This window comes from Eptatretus burgeri, chromosome 2, assembly GCF_056783735.1.
Source record: "Eptatretus burgeri isolate ZD-2024b chromosome 2, Ebu_testis_v1, whole genome shotgun sequence".
NCBI classification, from domain to species: Eukaryota; Metazoa; Chordata; class Myxini; order Myxiniformes; family Myxinidae; genus Eptatretus; species Eptatretus burgeri.
Genome location: NC_140962.1, coordinates 71987101 through 72011200, shown reverse-complemented (window position 1 = coordinate 72011200; position 24100 = coordinate 71987101). Strand labels below are relative to the sequence as shown.

The following is a 24100-nucleotide window of genomic DNA, read 5'->3' as shown; positions in this document are numbered from 1 at the left end:
TAAATGAGTAATAAATGTTGCGGATATTGATTTAAGGGCTTTATTGAAGTTTGACGATAAATCACGTGCGTTACAATAGCCAATGAGAGCTGAGCCCGTTCGATTTAAAAAGTTGACCGTTGCCGGTTTGTTATAATGTTTCGTTTTTCGGTTCACGGAATGGTTTGCTGAGCTGTCGGGCGGGGTGTGTGTTTTTTTATTTTATTTTTTTTTTCTTCTGTGGTAAATTAATCTTCCCGAGGGTTTTGTGGATGGTTGAGAGGTTTTTTTTGTTTTCTTTTTCGACTCCTTCCTTGTCTGGGTCCCAAGTCGGCTGAGCCTGGTGGTTGCTGTGGCGACCGTTTGACACCAACTGCAGGTCCTGCATGGGGATCCTCGGTTATTCGGTGGTGTATAAATCGATGGCTTGCTTTGTTGCGGTGGACAGAGTTCCTTTGACACGTGTACGTGACGGTGTGTTGATTCGTGGTTACCTGTGAATTGCATGTAGATCTTGCCGAGGATTGAATAACCCATCATGTCCGATCTGCACCTGATCGGGACCGAAAACTTTCATCCTGCGACTCCGCTGCCTCGATCCCGCCTGGGTTCTGTCCCTGGTTGTTGTTGCCACCACACTTGGACCACTCGTGTTTTTTTTATTTTATTTTTTTTCTTGCGATTATTTAACATTTGATTTTTTTTTAAATATTTTATTTTAAAATCGTCCCTCGTTTCGACCTTCCTTCCACAGGCTCGTCACACAAGACCAAGCCAACCCTTCCCGCCTCTGCGCGCCGTGCCCTCTCCAGTGTGAATGTGGATCGACAAGCGACCCCGGCGTCGAAACTGGCGACCCCGGCGTTGAAGATCCCAAATGTTGCACCCAAGAAGTTTGTGGACCCTGGGAAGGTTTGTGCTGCGGGGTTTGGTGATTGTACGTGTGCTATTGTTGCTTGGTTACGGAGATGAACAATGCTGTTTGTTTGTTTATTGTTTTGTAATTTTGACGGTGTATAAACCTTGTGTGACAGGTCCCAAGCTTGGCTCAGGTGAAGGAGCAGGAATGGCCAGAAATTGAAAAGTGTATTCCTTGGGATCCACTTGGTAAGATGTGGCCGATGTGGGCCGGTGTGTGTCTTCATGACTTCGAGGTCCACAGAATCAGAATATCATGTTTGGTTTGATTTGGTACATGTGGTGTGGGTTGAGCCGTCGTATTCGATGCATCTCGGGATGCTCCGCCAAGTTGCCGTCGTATCTCCTTGCTTCGTGTCCTCTGCGTTCTTGATGCGTGTCTCACTCGAGCTGATCTGTGGAGTAACCGCGCCACTTCCCACGATCCAGGGAAATTTTGTTCCATCCAGTCATGCTATTCTTACTTGCACCTTTTGAGTGAGTTTTGTTTTTTTATTATTATTATTATTATTATTATTGTTACTAGTGCATGGCCGTACGTGCAAAAAAACAAACTTTCAAACAAACACACAGGCCGTTCCTTCGCTCTCGTAAACGACGACTGGATTGGGGCATTGTGTTTGTCTATAAATGTGCATAAGAAATCGACAAATTATTATAATACAGCAAGTCATCACTATTCGGAAGTCCGTACGTTGTAACCCGTAATGGGGAACGTGCTCTAACTTGGCCATAACTTGGGAACCACTTGTCCAATTAATTTCAATCCTTTTGAAAGGCAAACAAACAGATTGCTGGAATTGTAGATGCTGTGGGTGTAAAACGCCAAGCAACGTGTCCTGTCATTGGTAACTAAGGCGCCCTTTCCCTATCGGCCATGCCTACACAGCAACATATCCTGTCATTGGTTTGGTAAATAAATGGCCATAACTTGGGAACCACTTGTCCGATTAATATTGTTGCAGATTCGCGCCCGCCGGCGTGCTGACGGCCACGTAACTCGAATCGCGGCACGTCGCCCACCGGACGGACAATCCAGTCGTGACCCTCTCGGACTAACGCCGGGAACCAGTCACGGGTGGACCTTTCGGTCTCACCACGATCGTGCCAATCGGCCCCCGCGTGGGATAGGGTTGCTCGCCAAATTCGACCTACCTAAGTACCCACACGGAGGGTAGACCGGGCGATCGCACCTCGCCGCAGGTCGACTTCGGACACGGGCCACTTTAAGCGACCCGTTCCGTACTATCGGGATAACCGAGCGGTGTTATTCGTCGGCCTCGAATAATCGGTTCGATTAATTATCGGGCGTTTTAGCCCACGACCAACCCTTTACGTGAAGCAAGATGGAGATTCAATGAAAGAAAAGACGAAGCGAAGCGGGAAAACAGTTCAACATGAAGCACATTTATTCCCTCTAGACAACGGGTTTGGGCCTAACTACACATATACTTACAGAGATATCTCACCTAAGGGACCTGAATGGTGGTTTGTAAATTTCGTCAACCACAACAATATCAAACCTTGAAAAGGCACATACTCAGGTCCCCAGCAAAATAGGTGGCAAGTTTCAATTAGATCGGACCAGTGGTTGTCGAGAAACGGCGATCACACACACACATTGCTTGAATTATAGATCGATTATTATTTTGTGAGGGCATCATTTGATCTCTTTCTTTCTGCAAGCTTGCCGTAGAACGCTTTGGGCAGACGGTCCTCCATCCTCACCAGCTGCCCAGCACAGTTGAATTTGGATCAGGTAGGTTTCGATTCCGTCTAAACCACACTGGCACAAGACTGTTCGGAGCTTTGTTTTGCCAGCAAATCTTCAAAATTATCCTTTGGGGTACCTTGTGAGTTCTGCACGTTGTGACTATAGTGTCCAGGTGTTGGAGCCGTGTATTCGGGTGGACATAACGACTGAACAATAGACGCTGATCTTTGTGGTGAGTGATGCGTCGTGGGATGAGTCTGCCTGACACAGCTCGCTTTGCTGATGTGCAATGTACATTTGGCATCAATGTTTCCATTGTTGCTGATGCTGCCCAAGTTACAGAACGTCTCCAATTTTTAATGGCTGGTCGTTTATTGGATTACACGTATCGTGAATCCGGTTTCCACTGGAACAATACTTCAGCCTTCTTGATGCTGACAGTTAAACTGTAATGGTCAGCAGATCGTATGAAGGCATTTGTCAGGGTTGTGCATCCTCCTCGGTATGGGTGACAAGGGTGAATCGTCAGCAAACAGCTCTTTGGGCATCAGTTGGACTTTTGTCTTTGCTTTAAGATGGCTGAGGTTAACACTGCCATCAGTACGGAAGTGGACGGCAACGCCCTCAAGACCCGAGTCCTCCAGTGCATCGATCATTGCGGCGATCACAATGCCGAAGAGGGTTGGTGCTGGGATGCAGCCTTTAGTGCCATTCGTGACGTAAAAAGGCTCGGATTCACTGCCATTGCCTACGACTCTCGCCTTCATGATGTTAACCAGTTTCTCTGGACAACCAACTCGTTGCAGTACTTTCCACAGGCCGAGGCGGCTGAGTCGTATGCTTTCGTCAGATTTCCCCAAAGCTATGGACGTTGTGTTGCTCGTGGCCCTTTTCTTGTATTTGTTGTGCTGCAAAAACCATGTCTGTTCCAAAATTTTTTTTTCTTCTAAAGTCCCATTGGCTCTCCAGGTGAATTTACTCTAAGCCTGGAAAGCTGATTGATGCGAACATGAGTGAGAATTTTTCCAGTTGTGGACAACAATGTGATGCCTCGGTTGTTGCAGTCAAGTGGTCACCTTTTATTTTGTACAAATGGATGATTGTGGTGTCTGAAATCGTGTGCGATTGACTCCTCAGACCAAATTCAGGTGAACAGTTTATGTAGTCGCATGATGTGAGATTTGAAGCGGAGGGGTGGGGGGTGCCATGCTTGTACACTTCCGGTTGAATGCTGTTAGTACCAGACGCCTTAACTCTCTTTCGTGTCGTAACTTTGCGGATTTCATCTCGTGTTTCATCTAGTAGTACCATGAGGTGACATATTGGGTATTAGTTTGATGTCGTATTTTTTTATTGTTTTATCATTTATGTTGGATGGCTGGTTCCATGCCTTACTGAAGTGTTTTGCCCACCTTTGCAGGATTAAATTTGGCTCGATGATAGAACTCCCATCAGCAGTTCGTACTGGCATAATCCCATTGAAGCTGGGACCGTACACAGCTTTCAGTTCTTTAAAGAAGCCTTGTGTGTGTCTGGTCGGCAGCTTCTTGGAGCACACAGGCTCTGTTGATCCACCAGTCTTTGTCTGATGTTTCTTCTGTTCTGTGCTTCTGGCCCTTGTGTATTCATTCTTCTTCGACAGATTACATTTATCACATGCAGAGGAGACGTGCTTCTGATGTGCAGGTCTTCCAGCATGAGAAGTAAATAATTTTTGTCAAACTGGTCGTGATGTTTCCGTTCTGTGGCCAATTGCATTGAGCGCAGCCTTCTAGGTAGCTTAACCTACTGTTCCATTCAGCTGTACACAAGTTGGTCTGTCATATTTGCCCAGCTGCTCCTCTAGGTTTACTGTTAACTTGGTGCGGGTGTTCGTTTTTGTCGCGGGTGCTGATTCTGTGCTTTGGGTGTGATGTGGAGAGCTGTTTTAGCAATGATTGGACCACGTAGTGGAATGCTGAACAGCTCTGGTAAGATGGATGTCACATCGATCACGTCTATGCATGGTAATGTCTATTAGATGCAAGTGCTTTGACCTTGGAGATATCCACGATGTTTTCAACCAATTGGCTTGTTGGAATAGTGTGTTCGTGGCACAAACTCAAGATGGTACTGTTGCTGTTTTCTTCACCGACACCATGGTTGCTGATAATGGTCCCATGCATCAGCGTTGCAGTCCACTCTCGTGTTCAAATTACCCACCAATGCCATTTTGGTGTTGGCAGATGCAGATACAATTTGTGATTGTAGTTTGTAAAAAGCTTTTCCCCATTGGAAGAGGTCATAGTTTGTGCATATGTGCTGATAACAGTGGTGTGTTTTTTTTTTTTGTTTTTTTTTTCCAAACGTTCCATGCACCAAGTGCAACTTTGAATTTTTTTTTTTTCATTCTTTTGACAAAGTTCAATGGAACTTCCACCTATCCTCTCCACCCCTTGCCAATCACCACAACACAAAACAGAGGTGGTGACAAAGTCCTCCTGCACTGTATGGGATGATAGTGAGAATGACACGTGCTCCGTTAGACCGACTCGTTCACCGGAGCCCGGGTCTGGAACTCGGAATATTACGGATGCAACAGATTGGCTGAAGCACGGGGCCTGGTTGGCATCTTGTGCGCTGCATCTTGCTTGGAGACCGTTGCCAAACTAAGTCTGGATCGCCCTCCAAGGTAATACCCAGTGGAAATCGCATATTTGACCCTTCCACGGATTCGTACGTCTTTTATACCCAAACCACCGCCTCACTGCAAATGACATCCCCTGCCATTGCAGCCACTAACTGCACTGACTGAGTCAGATATGGCTTCACTTGATACTTGATCAGTGTTCTTTTCTTGTATATCTTCAAAGGGAGATTTTCATGTTTGTTTCCCTTTTATACTCCATTGGTCCACCCCCCCCCTCCCCCCCAAAAAAAAAAACGCTCTGTTGCTTCAGCTTCTCCCATGATGCCAACTTGACCTTGGGTTCATACATGCATGGTCTGACAGCACCTTCTACATCATAATTTTGTTTTTTGTAATGTAGGGATTCTTGATCAGAAAATTATTTGTCAAATTCACTTTTATAACGAGTGAACAGTTGTGTGGCCATTATCCATTGTTCTGACCATCTTTTCCTCGATTGTCATGGCAGTGTATCTGGAATTTTTAAGGCTGGTACCTCAATTAGAATCAAAAAACATTCAGTTCGTTACTACTTAAAATGAATACAATTGAATCAAAATATCATTCATTTCTAATTCTGTGGACCTTGAAGCTGGTGGGCATGTTTGTTCCTGATGTATATATATTTTGTCAAACTTCATTTTCAATTTCTTTATTCAGAGGCAGAAATAGTTGGCCTTCCAGAAGAACACGCTTTTGGGGATCTCCCACTCGCTGGATTGCCACTAATCACACTTCCACAATTTGAAACTTCAACTCCTTCGGTTCTCTCGCTTCCCAGCCCCGAGCCACTGCCATCGTGCATTCATTTTGGCATGTTTAATATTCTGCAGGGTAAGAATATTTCTTATTTTTGTTTGTACTGGATCCTTCCTACTTTGGTTTAACAGGAAGGTGTAGAGGGAGCACATGTACCTTTTGAACTGTCTGGTCTGGATTCGATACCAGATTGGTGCTGCACAGGCAGGGTGTAATCTCTGCGTGGATGTTTAATTGTGTCCCTCCCTTGTGCTATTTCCTAGCATTAGTTTGTGGATGCTAAATACTCCATGGTGTCTTTCAGGAAGATTAGATGAGTTATCACAAGCACTTTGAATAAATTTTGAATTTGTTGATTACCAGTCCTGACCAGCATGTTCATTAGCATGGGGGGGGGGGGAGGGAGAGCATGAAACAAAACTGTCCCTGGCCAACCCTACAAGGGACGAATAATTGGGGACGTTGTACCAAATTGATTCTGCTTTGATCTGCTTCCACATGGATCATTTATGCTTCCACGCTTCCACTTGTCAACATCGTTTATGCATTTTAGAATCTTGCCTTTAATGTTGGTTTTCAGATTTGCATAAATTGTCTGTGGCACTTTTAAAATGACTTGTGAATGTGAATGAGGCCTTTTGTGCATGTGCTGTGTACTTTTCAGTGACTCACTTCGAACGTAGAATTTTAACCTGCCGTTGCTGGCATGAAATCCAAGTGGAAATTTTTGTGCTCAATCGGAGAAGTGTGAATTTAACAATGCACGAATATTGCTGTGGGTTTGTCGGCTGGGTCACGAGTGGTCTCTTGGACTCGGTTCTAGACCTTTAACCCTGAAGCTGCAGATAACTGTGGTATGATGGGTTTCTGAGCAACCATGGATGCCATCTGGTAGGGTCCCCATGCTCAAATCTCATTTCCTTCCTGGATATTGTTATCCAAGATTGGATGGGCAACAGTGTTCTTGATGCCCTACCTTTATCTATTCATTTTATATATTTATATATATATATATATATATATAGCTGAGCAGGACCACAAGTGGGATGTCAGCTCATCTGACCAAAGTGAATCGGTGGGGTACAACCTCCCGTCTACTTATGACATAGTATCAAGCCAAAGGGAAAAATAGCCACCTTGCAGGTTTGGAAATAAGTCTGTTGAAAGGTGTGTATTTACAGGAGATTGAAGGGTCACACGCAGTTTTAGCCCTGACCACTGAAAATAACTATGCAGTCAACCTTATTACTGACAAGACATGGGCACCTCATACATCCAGCAAGTTAGATAGAAAAGGTGGGGGGAGGGGGGTGGTGTGGGTGACCCCTTTCTCACACCTGTACGTGAGCTGGCTGGCCCACATTGGTCCCAACAAGGTGTCTGCAAGTGGACGGTATGCTGTCAAGTGGTATTGTCAGGCTTAGCTCTGAAAAGAACTGTTGTTGAACTCGAGTTGATGCTCCACAATAGTGAGTCGGAGGTGTATGGGCTGGAAGATGCAGGGATAGCTTCTATGGTGTGTAAGTCTGTTCTACCATGGCTTGGTCACCACCTTTTCGTTTGACACTTTGGGGAGCGTCTCACTTTGCGCCTTTGTGTTCCGCTTGAAGTATCTTGCCTTCTGCTTGGTGCTTTGGGGAGCACTTTACTTGTTGCCTTTTTGTGTTCTGCCAGGAGCTTTGTGCTTGGTGCTGTAGAAGAAATTCTCAAGTCCTCTTGTACATTTGAGTCATTTATTATACAAACAAACAGACGGGATTCTAACTTTGATGCGTTGAGAAGGGTAAAGAATAGATTCCCTCTTATGGAAAGCTCATTTTTCTCTTTACGTCGGACACATTCATGCACGTGAGATGGCCGTTAGCCTAGCGGAGGCTCGACACCCACTTTTTTCCATCGACGGTTGACACCTATATGTGCATATCGAACTGTGAAGGAAACTATGCAGTCTTCCTCCAAATTCTAAAATACATGAAATTTTTTTTTTGTATTCTAATATCAGATTTAGGAAGACATAGTTCTTTCTTTCTTTTCCAAATGTTGGCACCTCATTTTGTCAGGTTGTTTCTCCAGGTAGAGATCATTTTCAGCTTTTGTGCAGCAATCAGCTAAATTTTGAAGAGTTTTATAGTATAACCAGATGTGTAAATTCCCTCCCGGCACAGAATGGCATCAAGACTGCAGCCCTCTGGGTATGTTGATGGATTGCATACACATAGTTCTATGGTATGGAACAGGAGAATCTGCTGAATTTTGAATTTTTTTTAACCTGCCAGTGATTCTTATCATGCTTACAGGGGAATTCACGCATTGTGTTCCTCCAAGCCCGTCCCTCGGTGCACTGCAGTTAGAGCAGAGGGTGGTGGGCTCTTGATAGAGGAGTCCGAAGTGAAGGCCCGCTGGGCCGGTTACTTTGAGCGGCTGTACCAGGCTGATCCACCAGCTGTCGAGTTGAATGCCAGGGGTGTTAGTCCCTATTGCTGACCCTCCAATCGACTGTGGTCCACTTTTGTTTGTGGAAACACAGGCTGCGGTGAACCGGTTGAAATGGGGTAAAGCTCCTGGGATCTGTGGCATCCATTCTGAACTTCTCAAGACTGATGGAAATGCTGCACTCGTGTCATTGCATGCAGTTCTGTGCTCTGCCTGGAACACAGGCATCATCCCAACAGACTGGAAGAGGGGCCTTCTTGTCCCTCTCCGGAAAGGGAAGTGTGATCGCCAAGACTGCAACAACTACCGAGGGATGATGCTGCTCTCGGTGCTGGGCAAGGTCTTTGCTCGGATAATTATTGATGGGGGTTCGCCACCATCTGCTTGAGCACCAGCATCCAGAGCAGTCAGGCTTTACACCAAAGAGGTCAACGATTGACTGTATCCTTGCTCTTCGGGTCCTCACCGAACGCAGACGAGGGTTTCGGCAGGGGCTGCTTGCAGCCCATGTTGATCTCTGTAAATTGTTTGATGCCCTCTGGAGGATTATTGGTCTTCGTGGGGTGCCACCAAAACTGATCAATCTGACGTCTGAACTCTACTCTGGTACTGAGAGTGCCGTGAGATGTGGTGATACCATCTCTGACTTATTTACGGTTACTGGACTTCATCAGGGGTGTGCACTGGCCCCGACACTTTCAGCACTTGTATGGATTAGATTCTGGAGAGGATGTCAGAGATCAAGCTGTGGTGCATCATTTGGGAATGTCAAGATCTCTGACCTTGATTTCGCATATGATGCAGTCATCTTCGCAGAGACTCTGGATATCCTTTTTTGGGGCCCTTGAGGTGTTGAATGAGTCTGAGCCACTGAGATTATGGGTTTCCTGGGTCAAAACGAAGATCCAGGCTTTCAATGACATCTTGGTTGCTGCTATCCTGTCTGTAACTGTTTGTGGTGCGGATGTTGAGGTTGTGGAGAGATTCACTTACCTTGGCATTGATATTCATGTCTCTGCTGACTGTGAGCCAGAGGTCAGTAGACGTCTGGGTTGGGCCTGGGGAGTCGTCGATTCACTGGATCATGGGGTGTGACACAGCCGGTACCTGTGCGGCAGGACCAAAGTCCGAGTCTTCAGGTCCTTGACACTTCCAGTATTGCTCTATGGATGTGAGACTTGGACTCTGACCAGGGATCTGAGATGGAGACTTGATTCCTTTGGTACCAGGTCTCTTTGGAGAATCCTTGGCTATTGCTGGTCTAACTGTGTCCAACGAGTGGTTGCTGAGAGACTCAAATGAGATTGTGAGTGCTTTGCTTTTTGCCACGATGATGGATTGCAGAACATGGTTATGATAGTTGCATTGCTGTCATGGTGATTATTTGGGAAAAATAAGTGATCTTTATTGTCCCATAACCAAGGAAATTCCTCGGACACTGCAAGTTGAAATGTGAAGAAAAAAAAAAAGTAAAAGGTCAAAAGGAATAGGAAAACTGTTTATTAAAAAAGAAAAAAAAATGCAACAGTCTAAGAATTTGATTGTAACACTTGAATTGCACATGGTACAAATGACTTTTGAGAATGTTTATCCATCGAGCACGAAAGCATCTCCCTGATGGCAGTTTTTGAAAGTCAGTTCCTCGAAGTGACTCTTCGGTACTCAAGAGATGCATCTCTTTCAATGCTTGCAAATATGGAGGCTCCATGCTGGTTGAAGGCCCACCCACTTTAAATGCCTTGCCAATGTAATGACCTGGTGTGAATTAATTTGGAAATGGAGGCTTGAGTATGGGTCCCAGTAAATGAGGGTTTGAGGATGGGTGTTTGGGAATGACGCTTGAATATGGAGTTGGGAATGGGGAAAGTTCTAACGACAATCACAATGGAGTTCCCTGTCCCTGATGTGTGGAATTGGTAATATAACTTGGCTAAACAGAATTACTATGGAAATATTTAAAATCCAGTGTTGTGTTCAATGTAACTCCTTGTGGTCTTTGGGGTCTTTCCAAACCCATGACAATATTTTTCTTTTCTTTTTTTGAGATTAAAACACTAGATCTCTCCAAAAAAAAAAACAATGCTTGTACTCTGCTATTAGTTAAGTGTCGTCGTGAGTAGCAAGCAATGTACTTTGCCAGCACGGCTCGATGCAGTTCACAATTTCTCCGTAATGTATGCTGCATTATGTGAAGCAGATTTCAAAAGTAGATTGACTTCAATGTTTCCCAGAACCTGCAAGCTTTATTGCACTTTCTGTCCATGTTGCTTATCAGGGTTACCTGTACCAACTTGTATGCAGTGATTTCTGAGGCTGGAGAATGGAGTGAATAAAAATATTTAATGCTCTTAGGTCGTGAATTTACTTATCTCTGTGTTCAATCAACTCGTGATTTGGTGTGCTTTACTGTACATGTTTTTACAGTTCAGATTTCATTGGTCTGTATGATTTGCACCAGGTTTATAAACCCTTGTTTAAGTGTTTCATTGCCTGTTTCTCTTCAGTTCTGGTTACTCAGCTTTTCTTTTCTTTTCTTTTTTTTTTTTGAATTTTTTTTTCCCTTCCTCATATCAGACTTGTACATTTTCAATTTGATTTGTCTTTTATGGAATGACTTTTTTTTTCTTCTTTCTCTTGAATGTTTTCAGTGCTTTTGACATTTGTGGCTTTTTTTTTTCCTGCAGACTGTGAGGTGTTACCTGAATTGGAATTTCCTTCCTTTGCTGACATACCTATTCCACCTCCTTTGGAGATGTGATGGAATGTATTCATTTGCATTTTTTGCACTGAAATGTGATGCACTTCACCTGTTCGTACCTGTTCTGTTTTCAATAAAACTGTTCTTTTGTTTTGTGGAGCTGAGTATCCTTTCTTGCAAAATAAATGCTGTTGCACAAGTGTTGCACACACTGGCATTGTCATCTGATTTTATTTTTATCCCCTCCCTTTTTGAAATTTGTATTCTTAAAGCTGTTACACTTTTTGTTGCTGTTGTTTACATGGTTGAGGCTCATGGAAGGGAATGCCAACAGGGTAGAGGTGTGATCAAGGAGAGGGTGAAAAAGTCTACTTGGGGCTATCTCCAATTTTATTTCTAACTAGATGACCTGTGAACCTGTTGGGTTCCCATTGTGACAGTGGTTGATTTCAAAAAAAAAAAAAAAAAAAATAAGATAGCTCCAGTGAACTATACCACTGAGGTTGTTTGCATTGATCAAATTCTCCCAAAGAGTACTTCACTGAATCGAATTTTTTTTCTGTTGCCTGATTTGAATGAAACTTGATACTGCACACTGCAGGAGAATGGTGAGTAATGTGGCCCTAAAAATTTTTTTTCCTTTTTCTTTTTTTTTTTGTGTACTTTTTTTGGTACATGCCATTGTGTACCATTTTGGCTGTATTTTGGGAATATACATGTGTGTGTATATATATATATATATATATATATATATATATATATATATATATATATATATATATATATATATATATATATATATATATATATATATATATATACACACACACACACACAAGATGAGAGATTTAGTAATATATAGATGTAAATCTTGTCCCATCTTTACACTACAGGCTACATAATGTAAATGAGAGGACATTCCCCAGAGAATGTCTGTCTGTGTGCACTTGCATTGGGTTTTGTTCATTGCTTTTGGGTAATTCCAACATGATTGTCTGCTTTGTTTCTTGATCTTGTGCTGTTGTCAAACTGTTTTGGTCCTCTCCTCCTCCTCCTCCTCCTCCTCCTCCTCCTCCTCCTCCTCCTCCTCCTCCTCCTCCTCCTCCTCCTCCTCCTCAACATGTGCAGGGGCAGTTAATTGATTAAATGTTAAAGTTTTGAGAATTTTCCTTTCCCTAAATGGAATTTGTCTGATTTCAGACCTGGTTCCAGGTGTGTATTTAATGAGGGTCAGTCTGTTTGGGATTCATCAGGTATTATTGACCATGTATTTGCTGTTTTCACCTTAAGTGTTTCAGGGTCAAAATACATTTTAGAAGCTGGGTGGTAGATTTTACAAACTACCTCTTCCTCTATTTGCATCGGGATGGCCCTTTTTTTGATTCAAAGGATGGAATTGGTTTTCTGGGTTAAAAAAAATTTTTTTTTTTAAATCCTTTAACACATAGGCATGTGAAGATAAAATCCCTCCTGTATCTCCCTTTCCCATCAACCCTGTATTCAGTTTTTTTTTTTTTTTTTTTTTTTTTTTTTTTAATTGAACCTGAGTTTGATGCAGGTAACCCAGGTTCAAATATATGCTCTTTCTAGTCATTGTAAAATGAACTAGCTCCTAAGTATACTGTCTTTACCCTTGTATATAACAAGTTCTACTTTGAGCCTGATCTCCATATAGAGGCATGATACAGGACAAAAATGGCCACCCATTCAAATGTGTACATGATGAACTTCTATAGAGAAGTCATAAGCATTTAAAACCCATTCCTTTTCTCAAGTTTTCTGAACTATCAAGCCTTAAGACACCAGAATACATCCTTGAAGTGCTAAAACGCCAATTTGTACTACTTGCTCCCCTCTTAAAAACAACTGTAGCCTGACCTACCTCAACTGCTGAAGCTATGATGGTCATTCTAACGTGAGGAAGTTATTGTGTGTCTGGGCTCGTGCAGGTAGGTCAGGTATGGGGGTATGGGAGCATGTGCCGGAGCAGCGCGTCACTGCATCCACTTTCCACCGGTACTCCAGGGGCCTTTATGTAGCCATCCCCCAGGCAGATGCATGGCCGATCAATCTGCTGCAGCCATGAGGCTCCCTCGCTGAGAATTTGGTGAGCAGGATCAGCATCAGGAAAACGAGCTGCAGATAATGCTCATGGACTATACAGGTAACAAATCTCATCTTGGTTTTTCTCAGGAACCACTCATTGGACATGGATGCAACCTAAAATTTAAAAATGTGTAAATAAAACGATTGTTTTGTGAGAAAAAGAAATCTAATGTAAATGTGGACTCGACCAAAGCAGGCCAGGATTGTGAAGGGGGAAATGGACAGTGGACAGAACCATTCCAAAAGTGATGCATATCCAAAACAATTTAATAACATAAATGGATTTAATCCATACCAAGTGTGTATAAAACATTCAGCATTTTATTTATTTATTTTAAACGATAGGGCGTGAGTGGTGGCAGCAGCAACCTGCCATCTTCGAATACCTGAGAAGCCTCGTCGGTTGCATTGGTTTCAATGAAACGGCTGGTGTTCTGTTGTGCTTTCGTTTGTAGTTTGGCATTCCCACTAGTTAAATGACCAAAAGCATCACTTATCACAAGTCAGGGAACTTTATGTTGCATTAAATAAAATTTTGAAATGTTTAACGATGGTATTATTGTTTGGCTCTCGGTGGTGAAGTTTCATCTTTATGGGATAATTATGTGATCGGAGTCACCGATTCGGTTTGTTTATACTGATTCATTATCTCTGCCACCGAAGGTGAAGGAGGCTATTTTCACCCCTTTCTGTCTTTGTTTGTGTGCCGGATATCTCGAAGTTGTGGACGGATCCAGATTAAATTTTGTGTACAGGTTCGGTGTGTGACAAGTTCAAACTGATGAGATTTTGGTGAAGATCCGGATCCGACTACGAGAATTTTAAGTGATTCTTCACCATTGAGAGATAGGGCCAAAAACTATATATATATAGCACGATATCTCAAAAAGTTATGGACTGATTCAGACGAAACTTTGTGGGCAGGTTGGGTGTATAGTGAGGAAGAATTGATTTAATTTTGGTGAGGATCCAGATCTGCAAATGAGAATTTAATTCTAATGAGATTTTTCATCTTTGAGAGATGGAGCCAAAAAATGATATAGTGATGTATAGCATAATATTTCAAAAATGTATTGGGCTTGATATGTTCTTGTGGATCAGGCATTACGTGGCAGAGGGATGCGCTCTTCCGAATGCCCTTCTAGTTTATCGTGGTGATTCAGTGATATCGAGCCATTGTGTGTGTTTTGTTTCAAGGCTTTGTCTGCAAAGAACATTGTTATTTAAACAAACCTCCTCCCCCCAACTTTCATTCCATTTTATTGAGGATCTGAAATTCAATTATTCTCACACTGAAATCAACTCAACTTGACACTTCTGATTTACTAAAGTCACTGTTTTCCACTCACCGTCGTAGCTCTATTACAAGGCTCTGAAGGAAAACGAACATCTGAATCGATCTGTCAACGGAACCTCATGAAGTCCAGCGCTTATCGCACTCAGCTATGACTGTACCTCTCGTGTTCTAGGGAGGGAAGGGTGTTCCAACAGGGTGGCTGCTTGGTGGAAGCAGTGGAAGCGTGTGCTGTAGGTTTGTTCCAGTTATATACATGGCTCAGTGGGTCATATGTACTGATTGTATATCATCACCGGTCTGTGTATGTGTTTTGCTTTCTTTATAAGCTTTTATATATATTCTCCCTATTATTGAAATAAAAATAACCAACATAAGTGTTCCATTGCAATCCCATAATAAAAGTAAAATGTCATCAAAAGATATCGTGATGCTAAACCAGAAGAGGATTGTTGTGCCATTGTAAAGTCATTCTTCATTATTGTTTTTCTTCATCCCACAAAAGTAAAATGTCAAAAGATATTGTAATTTGGTGGCATTCCTACCTTGTTTGGCTGTTTTGTTTTTGGGTTTTTTTTTTTTTTTTGTTTTTTTTTTCTTGCATGTATAAATATTACTCTTTAAGAAAAAAAAATTAAAACCTGCTGGGTATCAAGTTTAAACAAGCTTGGGCATCAGTTCAAAATGGATTCTGTAGCTTTTTATTTATTTATTTTTAATCCTGTCGGACCCTGCTCTTCGCAGGGGATACTTTCCTGAAAAATGCCACAAATGTCGGACTGGAAGAGTGATTACATAACAAATTAGGACACAATGTAAAGGGAACATCAGGAGAGGGGAAACAGCAGACACGAGGGAGAAAATAGATGGAGATGCAGGTACTGAGGAGTATTGGAGAACACAAAGGGTGGACAACAGCAAAATTGTGTTTGACCAGTTTGTAACTTTTGTCAAAGCCTGATGAGAGGGGAGGCTGTTTGTCTGTCAGAAGGATGAGAAATTTCACAGCAGAGAATAGAGTTGTCAACAAAGAGATAAAGAGGATTTTCCAGAGTCGGTGAGATCATTGATGAAGATTAGGAATAATATGGAGCCTAGAACACTGCCTTGGTGTACTCCAGCCTTAGCAGGGTGAGGAGATGAAAAAGGGTTCCGGTGAGTCACACGATGATTACGAGAGTGGAATAAGTCAGTAATCCAAGAGTGGAGTTGGCCTTGGATTCCATAAGCAGACAGTCTGGCATCCTGCGTTGCTCTCCAAACCATCAAAAGCTTGAGATATGTCCTGAGAGACTGCCATGATGTCATGGCATATCGAGGACATCCACCATTGTTGGGAGAGTAGACGCAGAATTTTTATGGTGGTGACCAGGTCTGAATTTGAATTGATGATCTGAGATGAGGCTGTTGGAGAAAAGGAACGATTTTATGTCAACAGTGATGATGGATTCCATTGCTTTGCTGATTGAAAGTACAAGAAGCTAATTGGGCTGGAGTGAAGTGAATCAGTTTTTGCACCTTTTTTATGTAATGCTGTGATGTTGGCTGATTTCCAATTTCCCAGGGAGATAAAGAAGACCAGTGCTGAAGTGTTAAAAAAAAAAAAAAACAATTACATGAAGCATGAATGTAGAAGCAGGTCACACTGACACAAATATGCAGGGTCTGTGAATTGCGAAGTCTGACGGTAAACATAATTGTATACTCTCTGCAGATGCTGGTTGTGTATATTAACGTCTACCCCTTTCCAGGTTGGAGTACCCTTTTCGGCCTATCTTCTGTGGACAATGTGCTACGGCACATTCTTTGAAATGCACTTTATAATTTTTGAATTTTTATTTATTGCAACATGTACTCCATATAATTAATAAACTTTATTAATAGGAAGATTTGTAATACCAGCCAGCTACCCCTAGAGGTGGGACCATTTCCACAACATATACATGCAGTATATTAGACTGCTTGTTGCAACATTGCTTGCATGAAATTTTTTGTGGCAGAAGAAAAAAAAAATCAACAAAGTCTAAAGCACATCTCATGTACAACATTTTGTTGAAGGTGAATGATTCTGCTGCTACTGTGAACCATGTTTTGTGAAAGTCAAATGTGTGAAGCCTGGGAATTGTAGCCTCGCATTCATGGCTCTTCCGACCCCAAAAATTCATCATAGCATTAAACGCCATGAGCACATGCATACAGCCTCACTGACTACCCCGACAGCTTCAGCAGTGCATATTCGAGTATTTTAAAGACAGATAATTTCATGTCACATTGCAACTTGGATTGTAGAGTCATCGACAGTGATCTCGCAGGAGGTGAAGTGGTACACATGTGTTCAGGGTGTTTAATCACCATGAATCATTTATCAGGTTGGAAGAGCCATATTTTGGTTTAATGTACGGTCCTGTATGTTTTATGTATGTATGTATGTATGTATGTATGTATATATATGTATATATATATATATATATATGTATATATGTATATATATGTATATGTATATATATGTATATATATGTATATATATGTATATATATGTATATATATATATATATATATATATATATATATATATATATATATATATGTATATATATATATATATATATGTATATAATATTGTTACGGATTTCAGAATCCGATCCCCCGAATGCATACCAACATCCAGGTCCTCAGTTATTTCCCTAAATGCATGTCCAGGATAGACCCATCCCCATATCTCGTGGGATTCTAAATGATGCGTTGAGAAGGGTAAAGAATAGTTCCCCTCTTTATAGGAAGCTTTTTCTCTTTACCACAGACACATTCCTGCACGTGAGATACCCGTTTTTCACGGACGCCGAGACCCGCCTTTTTCCAGCGACGTTGACACCCTGTTCCGCAGTTCTATGGACGCTGGCTGGTTTTTTTCATGTCGGGCTGAACAGTGAGGTAATAATTGTTGTTGACAATATTATGAGTGCTTTACGTTTGTGTTCGGTAATTCTGATAAATTGCTGCTTTTTGCTTGCTCAGCACCACAGACATTGCCTCGTAAGCGAGGAATAACCACGGGACGTGCGAGTTGTAACGGTGCACAAGTGGGGCGGGGTGAATTTGGGGGGAGTCTGTGCCGCCGAGATAGACCGCTTATAAACAAGGACAAATGTGTCCAAGAGCCGCGCCCTAAAGGTTTTGTCTTAACAAGAAGAAGAACGCGGAGCTCTCTTAGAGCCAGCATTCGCAACGCGACGCAGCTGAAAATTCATTACAGAAAGTCGAAACATCAGTATTTTGATCACAATAACAACAACTTCCGATATTTCGATATTTCGTCACGTGCCTCGATGGAGCCAATAGCGAGACCCATCATGGAGGCTCCTCGTTCATGACGAGAAAATAATGTATTTACAAAATTACAACACATTAAATGGAATAATCTTTAAATAGTAACGTGAACTTTTCGAAACTTTAAAGCAAATGTCCGAATATATTTAAAAGTTCATGATAGATGCTCTCAAAAGGAACGCTAAATGCGAGGATGTGTACAGGTGTTTAGTATTTACGGAGATCCGGATCCTGTATATAAAAGAGCCGCGTCCCAAAGGTTTTGTCTTCACCAGAAGAAGAAGAACAACGCGGAGCTCTCTTAGAGCCAGCGTTCGCTACGCGAAACGCGGCTAAAAAGAGGGAGAGGTCCGTTCTTGTGGGCGGCGCGTGTGCGTGGGTCAGTCAACGAGTCAGTTCGTGAGTCACTTGGCGATAGCCAGTTGCGGTTCTGCCGCTTCGTCGGGTCCAGTCGGGTGGCCGCTCTTGGCGTACCTGTTTCTTGGATGTGACATCGACTGGCGTTCAAGCCTGTTGGCAAGTGGGTGCTGGCAACGGACAAGGCACGCTCACACATTTCAGGACGTTTTTGTTTGACGGACGACTTCTTTTTGGTGAGCGAGACGGTTTCTTCCCCCCCCCCCCATTCTCCCCCGGAATGATCTGCTGGGTACCCTTGCCTGTGTTTAGTTAAGCAAGCCAATCCCCGATAAGCATCTGCTCTATCTCGTTTTCTATCATTTTTATTTTGATTATTTTGCCTGATTATTTATTTGCTTGCGATCATTTTGATTGATTTGGAATTTATTCATTTTTACCTCAAGTAAATAAGTTATTTTTATTGATTTATTTTCTTATGAATAAATTATATTTTGACGTTCCAACCTGTGTGTGCTTGGCCTTTCCTTCCATTGATCCAGCATTGTCCGAACCTAGATAGACTGGGAGGTAATTACAACACAATCTGACCAATAATAGTTGGCACGCACCAGCGGTTAAATGCTCGGCTGCCCTGATTAAGGTCTAATCAAGATAAGATTGGTGCTTTGCCGAGGGCGTGCTCCCCGTTCATGTAACCACGTGACCTCTAGTTAAGCGGAATAATTAGACGGCGGACACTGGAACTCTTGGTTGACTGGGTGGCATTCCTGGTTTGAAAACAACCCACCGTACCACAAAGTTAATTGTGAGCGGTGGCCCCAGGTCCGGCTCTTCTGAGGACAAACGGGGGTTAAACCCCCTGAGTAACAAACTGGTGTCTCGGTATCTGTGGCTGTAACGATATATATATATTTGTATGTACGGATTTTAGAATCCGGTCTGATGAATGCATCCACACATCCAGGTCCTCACGGTTATTTCCTAAAATGCATGTTCAGATTAGCCCCATCCCTATGTCTAATGGGATCTTAAATGTGATGCATTGAGAAGGGTAAAGGATAGATCCCCTCTCTTATGGGAAGCTTTTTTATTTACGACAGACAGGTTCACACATTTTTCTTTCACGAGCTCTGAAGCTTGCCCTCGTTTTTCCTCAGCAACATTGATTGTTTCACGAGCTCTGAAGCCCGCCCTCATTTTTCCTCGGCAACATTTTCACGAGCTCTGAAGCCCGCCCTCATTTTTCCTCAGCAACATTCTTTCACAAGCTCTGAAGCCCGCCCCCATTCTTCCTCGGCGGCAATCTTTCATGCGCTCTAACGCCCGCCTTTTTTTGAGAGCACCCAGGTCGTCATGGTAACTGTGCCCCAGTGGGGCGGGATGAGCTTGGGGCGGACGGCACCCCGCGGAGAGGGCCCGGGGATATAAAAAGTCTGAGGAGAAAATGTGTGAAGAGAGTCTGAGGAGAAAAAGTCAAAAAGGGAAAAAGTCCGAGGAGAAAAGGAGAGAGAAAGGAGGGGAAAAAAGCATTCTGAAGGGAAAAGCATGAGGAGAGGAAAAAGCAAAGGGCAAGAGAAGCGACCAAGAAGCGGGTGTCTGACCAGCGCCGACGAGACAATTCACCCTTCCCAGTGCTTCGGCAAGCCAGCGTGTGGGTGTGAGCAGCGCCGCCAACAAGTGAGGCACGCGTCGATCACCAACACCAGGGTCTAAACCCACGACGGATAATCTCGGTGCCCTCCAGACGTCGACTGGCGTTCAAGGCTGCCCTGCGAGAGGATGCACGGCAAAGCTGGGTGCTGGCAACGGACGTGAGACGCACGCACGCATTTCACGACGTTTTCACTTCACAGACAACTTTCTGGTGAGCGAGACTATTCTCCCCCCTCCCCTCCCTCTGAATGATCTGCTGGGTACCCTTGTCTGCGTTTAGCTGAAAGCAAGTCAACCCCCGATAAGCATCTGCTCTTTGTCTCTTTCCTGGCATTTTGATTGATTTTTTTTTTTGCTTTGAAATTCATTCTTTATTTACCTCGGCAAATAAAAGTTTCTTTTTATTTATTTATTTATTTTATTATTAATGAATTATTTGTCGATTTCCAACCTGTCCGTGTTTGTCCTTTTCTTCTATTGGTCTCGCATTGTTCGAACTGAGATAGACTGGGTGGTAATTATCACAGATTTGACCAAAAAAATCGTCGGCGCGCACCAGCGGTTAAAACGCTCGGCCGTCCTAATTAAAATCTAATCAGATAATATTGGTGCTTTGCCGAGGGTGTGCTCCCCGCTCAGGTAACCACGTGACCTCTCGTTAAATGGTATAATTAGAGGGCGGACACTGGAACTCGTGGTTGACTGGGTGGTGTTCGTGGTTTTAAAACAACCCACCATACCACCTTAATTGTGAGCGGTGACCCCAGGTCCGGCTCCATCGAGGACAACCGGGGATTAATCCCCCTGAGTGACAAGGTGGTGTCTCGGTATCCGTGGCCGCAACAATATATATATATATATATATATATATATATATATATATATATAATTATTTGTTTACTACCTAAAACCAACCCCGAGTATAAGCACCAATTTTTAACTCATTCCACCTCGCAGTTCAGGTGTGTGTAAAACAAAAAACACTTCTCCAAAGATATATATATATACCCACACACACACACAATATAGTGTTACGAATCTGGCAGCCATGAGCACACAACAGCCAGAGTCCTTATAGATCAGTTATATCGATAAGTATATGTGTTTCTAGCTAGGGTCCCATCCTATGTTTAATGGGTGATTAAGTGTATGTGCGCTGCCGAATTATTTTATAGTTAGGATCTTTACATCAACAACAACACTCTGCTCACGGCATTCTTCGCGCGCTCGCCGGCATGCGTGCGTGGGCGGAATTCCATATCCCAGGCGGTGTGGATTTCGCACCGAATATGGTCACGAAGCGTTTTGTTCTGGCTTTGCGCCAAATAAGGGTATGTGTCATTTTCCGCCCAATGCGCGACGAACGGACCAAAAGCCGGGGCGGTCCTTTGCAAGAAGGCTGAGCCGCAACACGCCGTGCACTCAATGAGAGCAGGCCACGGGGGAGCGGACCACGCCCCGAAGGACGGAAGAAAGGATTAATGATTGCGTCCCATCTGCTTGAGCGCGTGTCTGTCTGGGTCTGCGGCTGACTGCATCGCGCGCATCCGAGGCGTCTCGTCTGGCGCATTACAACAGGCAGTCAACCATCTCTTCACGGGAGATCACCTCATCTCGCCTCCTGGATTCGGCTCCCCTGGTCCGTTCTTTGGCGACTGGTGCTCCAGGAAGGTGCGGACGTCGAGCCACGCGAACGTGGCCAGGTAGCCAGCACGTTCTCTTCCCTCAGCTCGTCTTCCCTCCGAGCTGGAGGGGCAATAAAGACCTCGAGGTCCATCTGTTCCTGGGTATTTGTGTGTGTCCGTCGGCCCTGTCTCTAAGTAGAACTGTTTAAGGAATTGCTTGTATATTTGATACCTTTCTTTATTCGTGATAACTCTGCTCTGTGTTCCCCTCCCCGATTATTGTTATAAATAAATATACCTTTTGTTGAATGTACTAGCTCGTTTCTGTGTTTCTTTCATTGGCTTAGCACGCTGTGTATTGAGAGATAGCGAGGGTAAATTGTTCGTTTGGTTCGCTGCGGCTCTGGTAACTCTGCTCGGTTACGCCGGATCCGAGCCGTTACCTGCGACTCGGATTGGACAGAGTCGGCCGAGGGTTTGGTTCACTGGTAGTTAGACTGCGTGGGTATTTAGGTATATTGAAATTGGCAATTGACCCTCCCCAATGTGGTCTACCTATTGGTGATCTTCCGTCCGATAAGGGACCTGTGACCTTTCGGATTTATCTGAAAGGTTTGACCCAAATTTCGCGTGTTCGCTGGAGCCAACTCTACTGCTCCCCCTGTCGGTCGTGCTTGCCACCACCAATACCCAGCCCCACAACTATATATATATATATATATATATATATATACATATATACATATATACATATATACATATATACATATATACATATATACATATATACATATATACATATATATATATATATATATATATATATATATATATATCATTCCATCCATTGGGACCATAATCTGTGCAGAGCATTGGTGCTGCCTCAGCAGTCTCCTTGGCTATTGGGCACAATCCTGGATGGGTCGCCACTCCGACACAGGATACCAGCATGCTGGCACTCATTTTGCTGACCTCGGAAGGATGACAGACAGTCAACCACACCTGGTATTAATTCAACAGCCGAGTGGGATTTGAACTCTGGATCCTTGGATTCCAAGCCCACCACCCTCACCATTTAGGTGTTGTGTTGTGTTCTGTTCATTAATGTATTTATTGTGCATAAAAAACAGCAATATGAATACATTACATTGTTGTCAACGATAAATTTCATTGGAGAACAAAAAAGTATGTCATTCTCTATTTTTATTTTTGTTCTTTAAAACCCTAGAAAAATAAAATCCCAAGCAGTGTTGTACAAAATTTATTTTTTAATCGAACAAATACTGCAATCAGTCTCACAATATGAAATTTATCAGATGTCTGACCACAAGGTTTACAGTGTCATAAATATAAGCCCTGAATATCCAGTAGACTAAATGCTTTGTACTGCTCAAGATGATTGAGTTGTTTATACACTGTGCACTTTTGTTTTTTTTTTACAGGAATAAGATTCATACATAAAAGCTAAGCACACCTCCAAAATATTAGTTTGCAAACATATTGAATCAAATTCAATTACACTGGTCAACAACAAATTTGTTGTCTGCATTTTTTAAGCTGATTTAGGACGAATCTGATGCGCTGAATCCAAAACTCACATTAGTTTTGTTCAATCAGGTCAAGTTTTTGAGATATGGCCACATGTCGTTTTTTACATTTTTGTTCACATGTACGCATGTGTGGAGCATTTTAGAAGAAGTTGGTGGGGGTAAAATGTCATGTCAAATAATTGTTTTGATTGGAAATAATTATTTTAATGACAAGAAGTATTCAGGTACGATAGTTCTGGGTGATTATGTCGAAAAGGGATCAGTTTGAAGTCATAAAACCTCAAAATCTTCCAAAAATTGGTGAGGCAAAGCATAAAGTTTGTTGATCAAAACTAAAGTTAATGGGGCAGATTTTGTAATAATGTGATACAAAAAAGTTGTATTTCTTGAAATAACGAACTCTGAAGAATGTACAATACCTACATGCGCCAATTTATGACATGCGCTTCTGCTCAAGCTTGGAGTGCCACAGTACGAACCCAAAGATTGGAGACTGTTCATTGACAGCAGCAAGCGATCACTGAAATGTGTTCTGCTACACAACGGCAACCAGTTTGCCTCTGTACCCATCGCTCACTCGACTACACTGAAGGAGAAGTATGAAGCGGTGAAGTACGTGCTGGAGAAAATTGGTTATGATCAGCATAAGTGGTTTATTTGTGTTGACCTGAAGATGGTGAACTTTTTGTTGGGACAACAGTCTGGCTTCACCAAGTACCCATGTTTTCTGTGCATGTGGGATAGTAGGGACCGTGCTCAGCATTACACGAAGAAGGACTGGCCTGTGCGGGAGGAATTGGTGCCATGCAAAGAAAGGAACGTCATCAACGACCCTCTGGTGGACAGAGACAGAATACTCTTCCCACCGCTGCACATCAAGCTCGGCTTAATCAAGCAGTTCACCAAGGCTCTGGACAAAGATGGTGACTGCTTCACTTACTTGTGCCAGGCTTTTCCAGGATTGACCATGGAGAAGTTGAAAGCTGGCATCTTTGATGGTTCTCAGATCCGTCAGC

At 43.0% G+C, this 24100-nt stretch overlaps 1 protein-coding gene across 3 annotated transcripts; it reads left to right on the top strand.

Moving 5' to 3' along the window:
* Nucleotides 1–6: 6 nt before the first annotated feature.
* LOC147032301 (securin-like) lies at nucleotides 7–11380 on the top strand. Of its 3 annotated transcripts, XM_085869788.1 has the most exons (7): nucleotides 61–184; nucleotides 310–358; nucleotides 491–599; nucleotides 734–891; nucleotides 1014–1086; nucleotides 5940–6113; nucleotides 11156–11380. In XM_085869788.1, the coding sequence occupies exons 3-7, from the start codon at nucleotides 518–520 to the stop codon at nucleotides 11227–11229; spliced, it is 561 nt and encodes a 186-aa protein (XP_085725914.1). In that variant the 5' UTR covers nucleotides 61–184; nucleotides 310–358; nucleotides 491–517; the 3' UTR covers nucleotides 11230–11380. The 3 variants fall into 3 exon arrangements, with proteins under 3 accessions (XP_085725913.1, XP_085725915.1, XP_085725914.1); XM_085869789.1 differs by having other exon boundaries at nucleotides 38–386; XM_085869787.1 differs by lacking the exon at nucleotides 491–599 and having other exon boundaries at nucleotides 7–453.
* Nucleotides 11381–24100: the final 12720 nt, after the last annotated feature.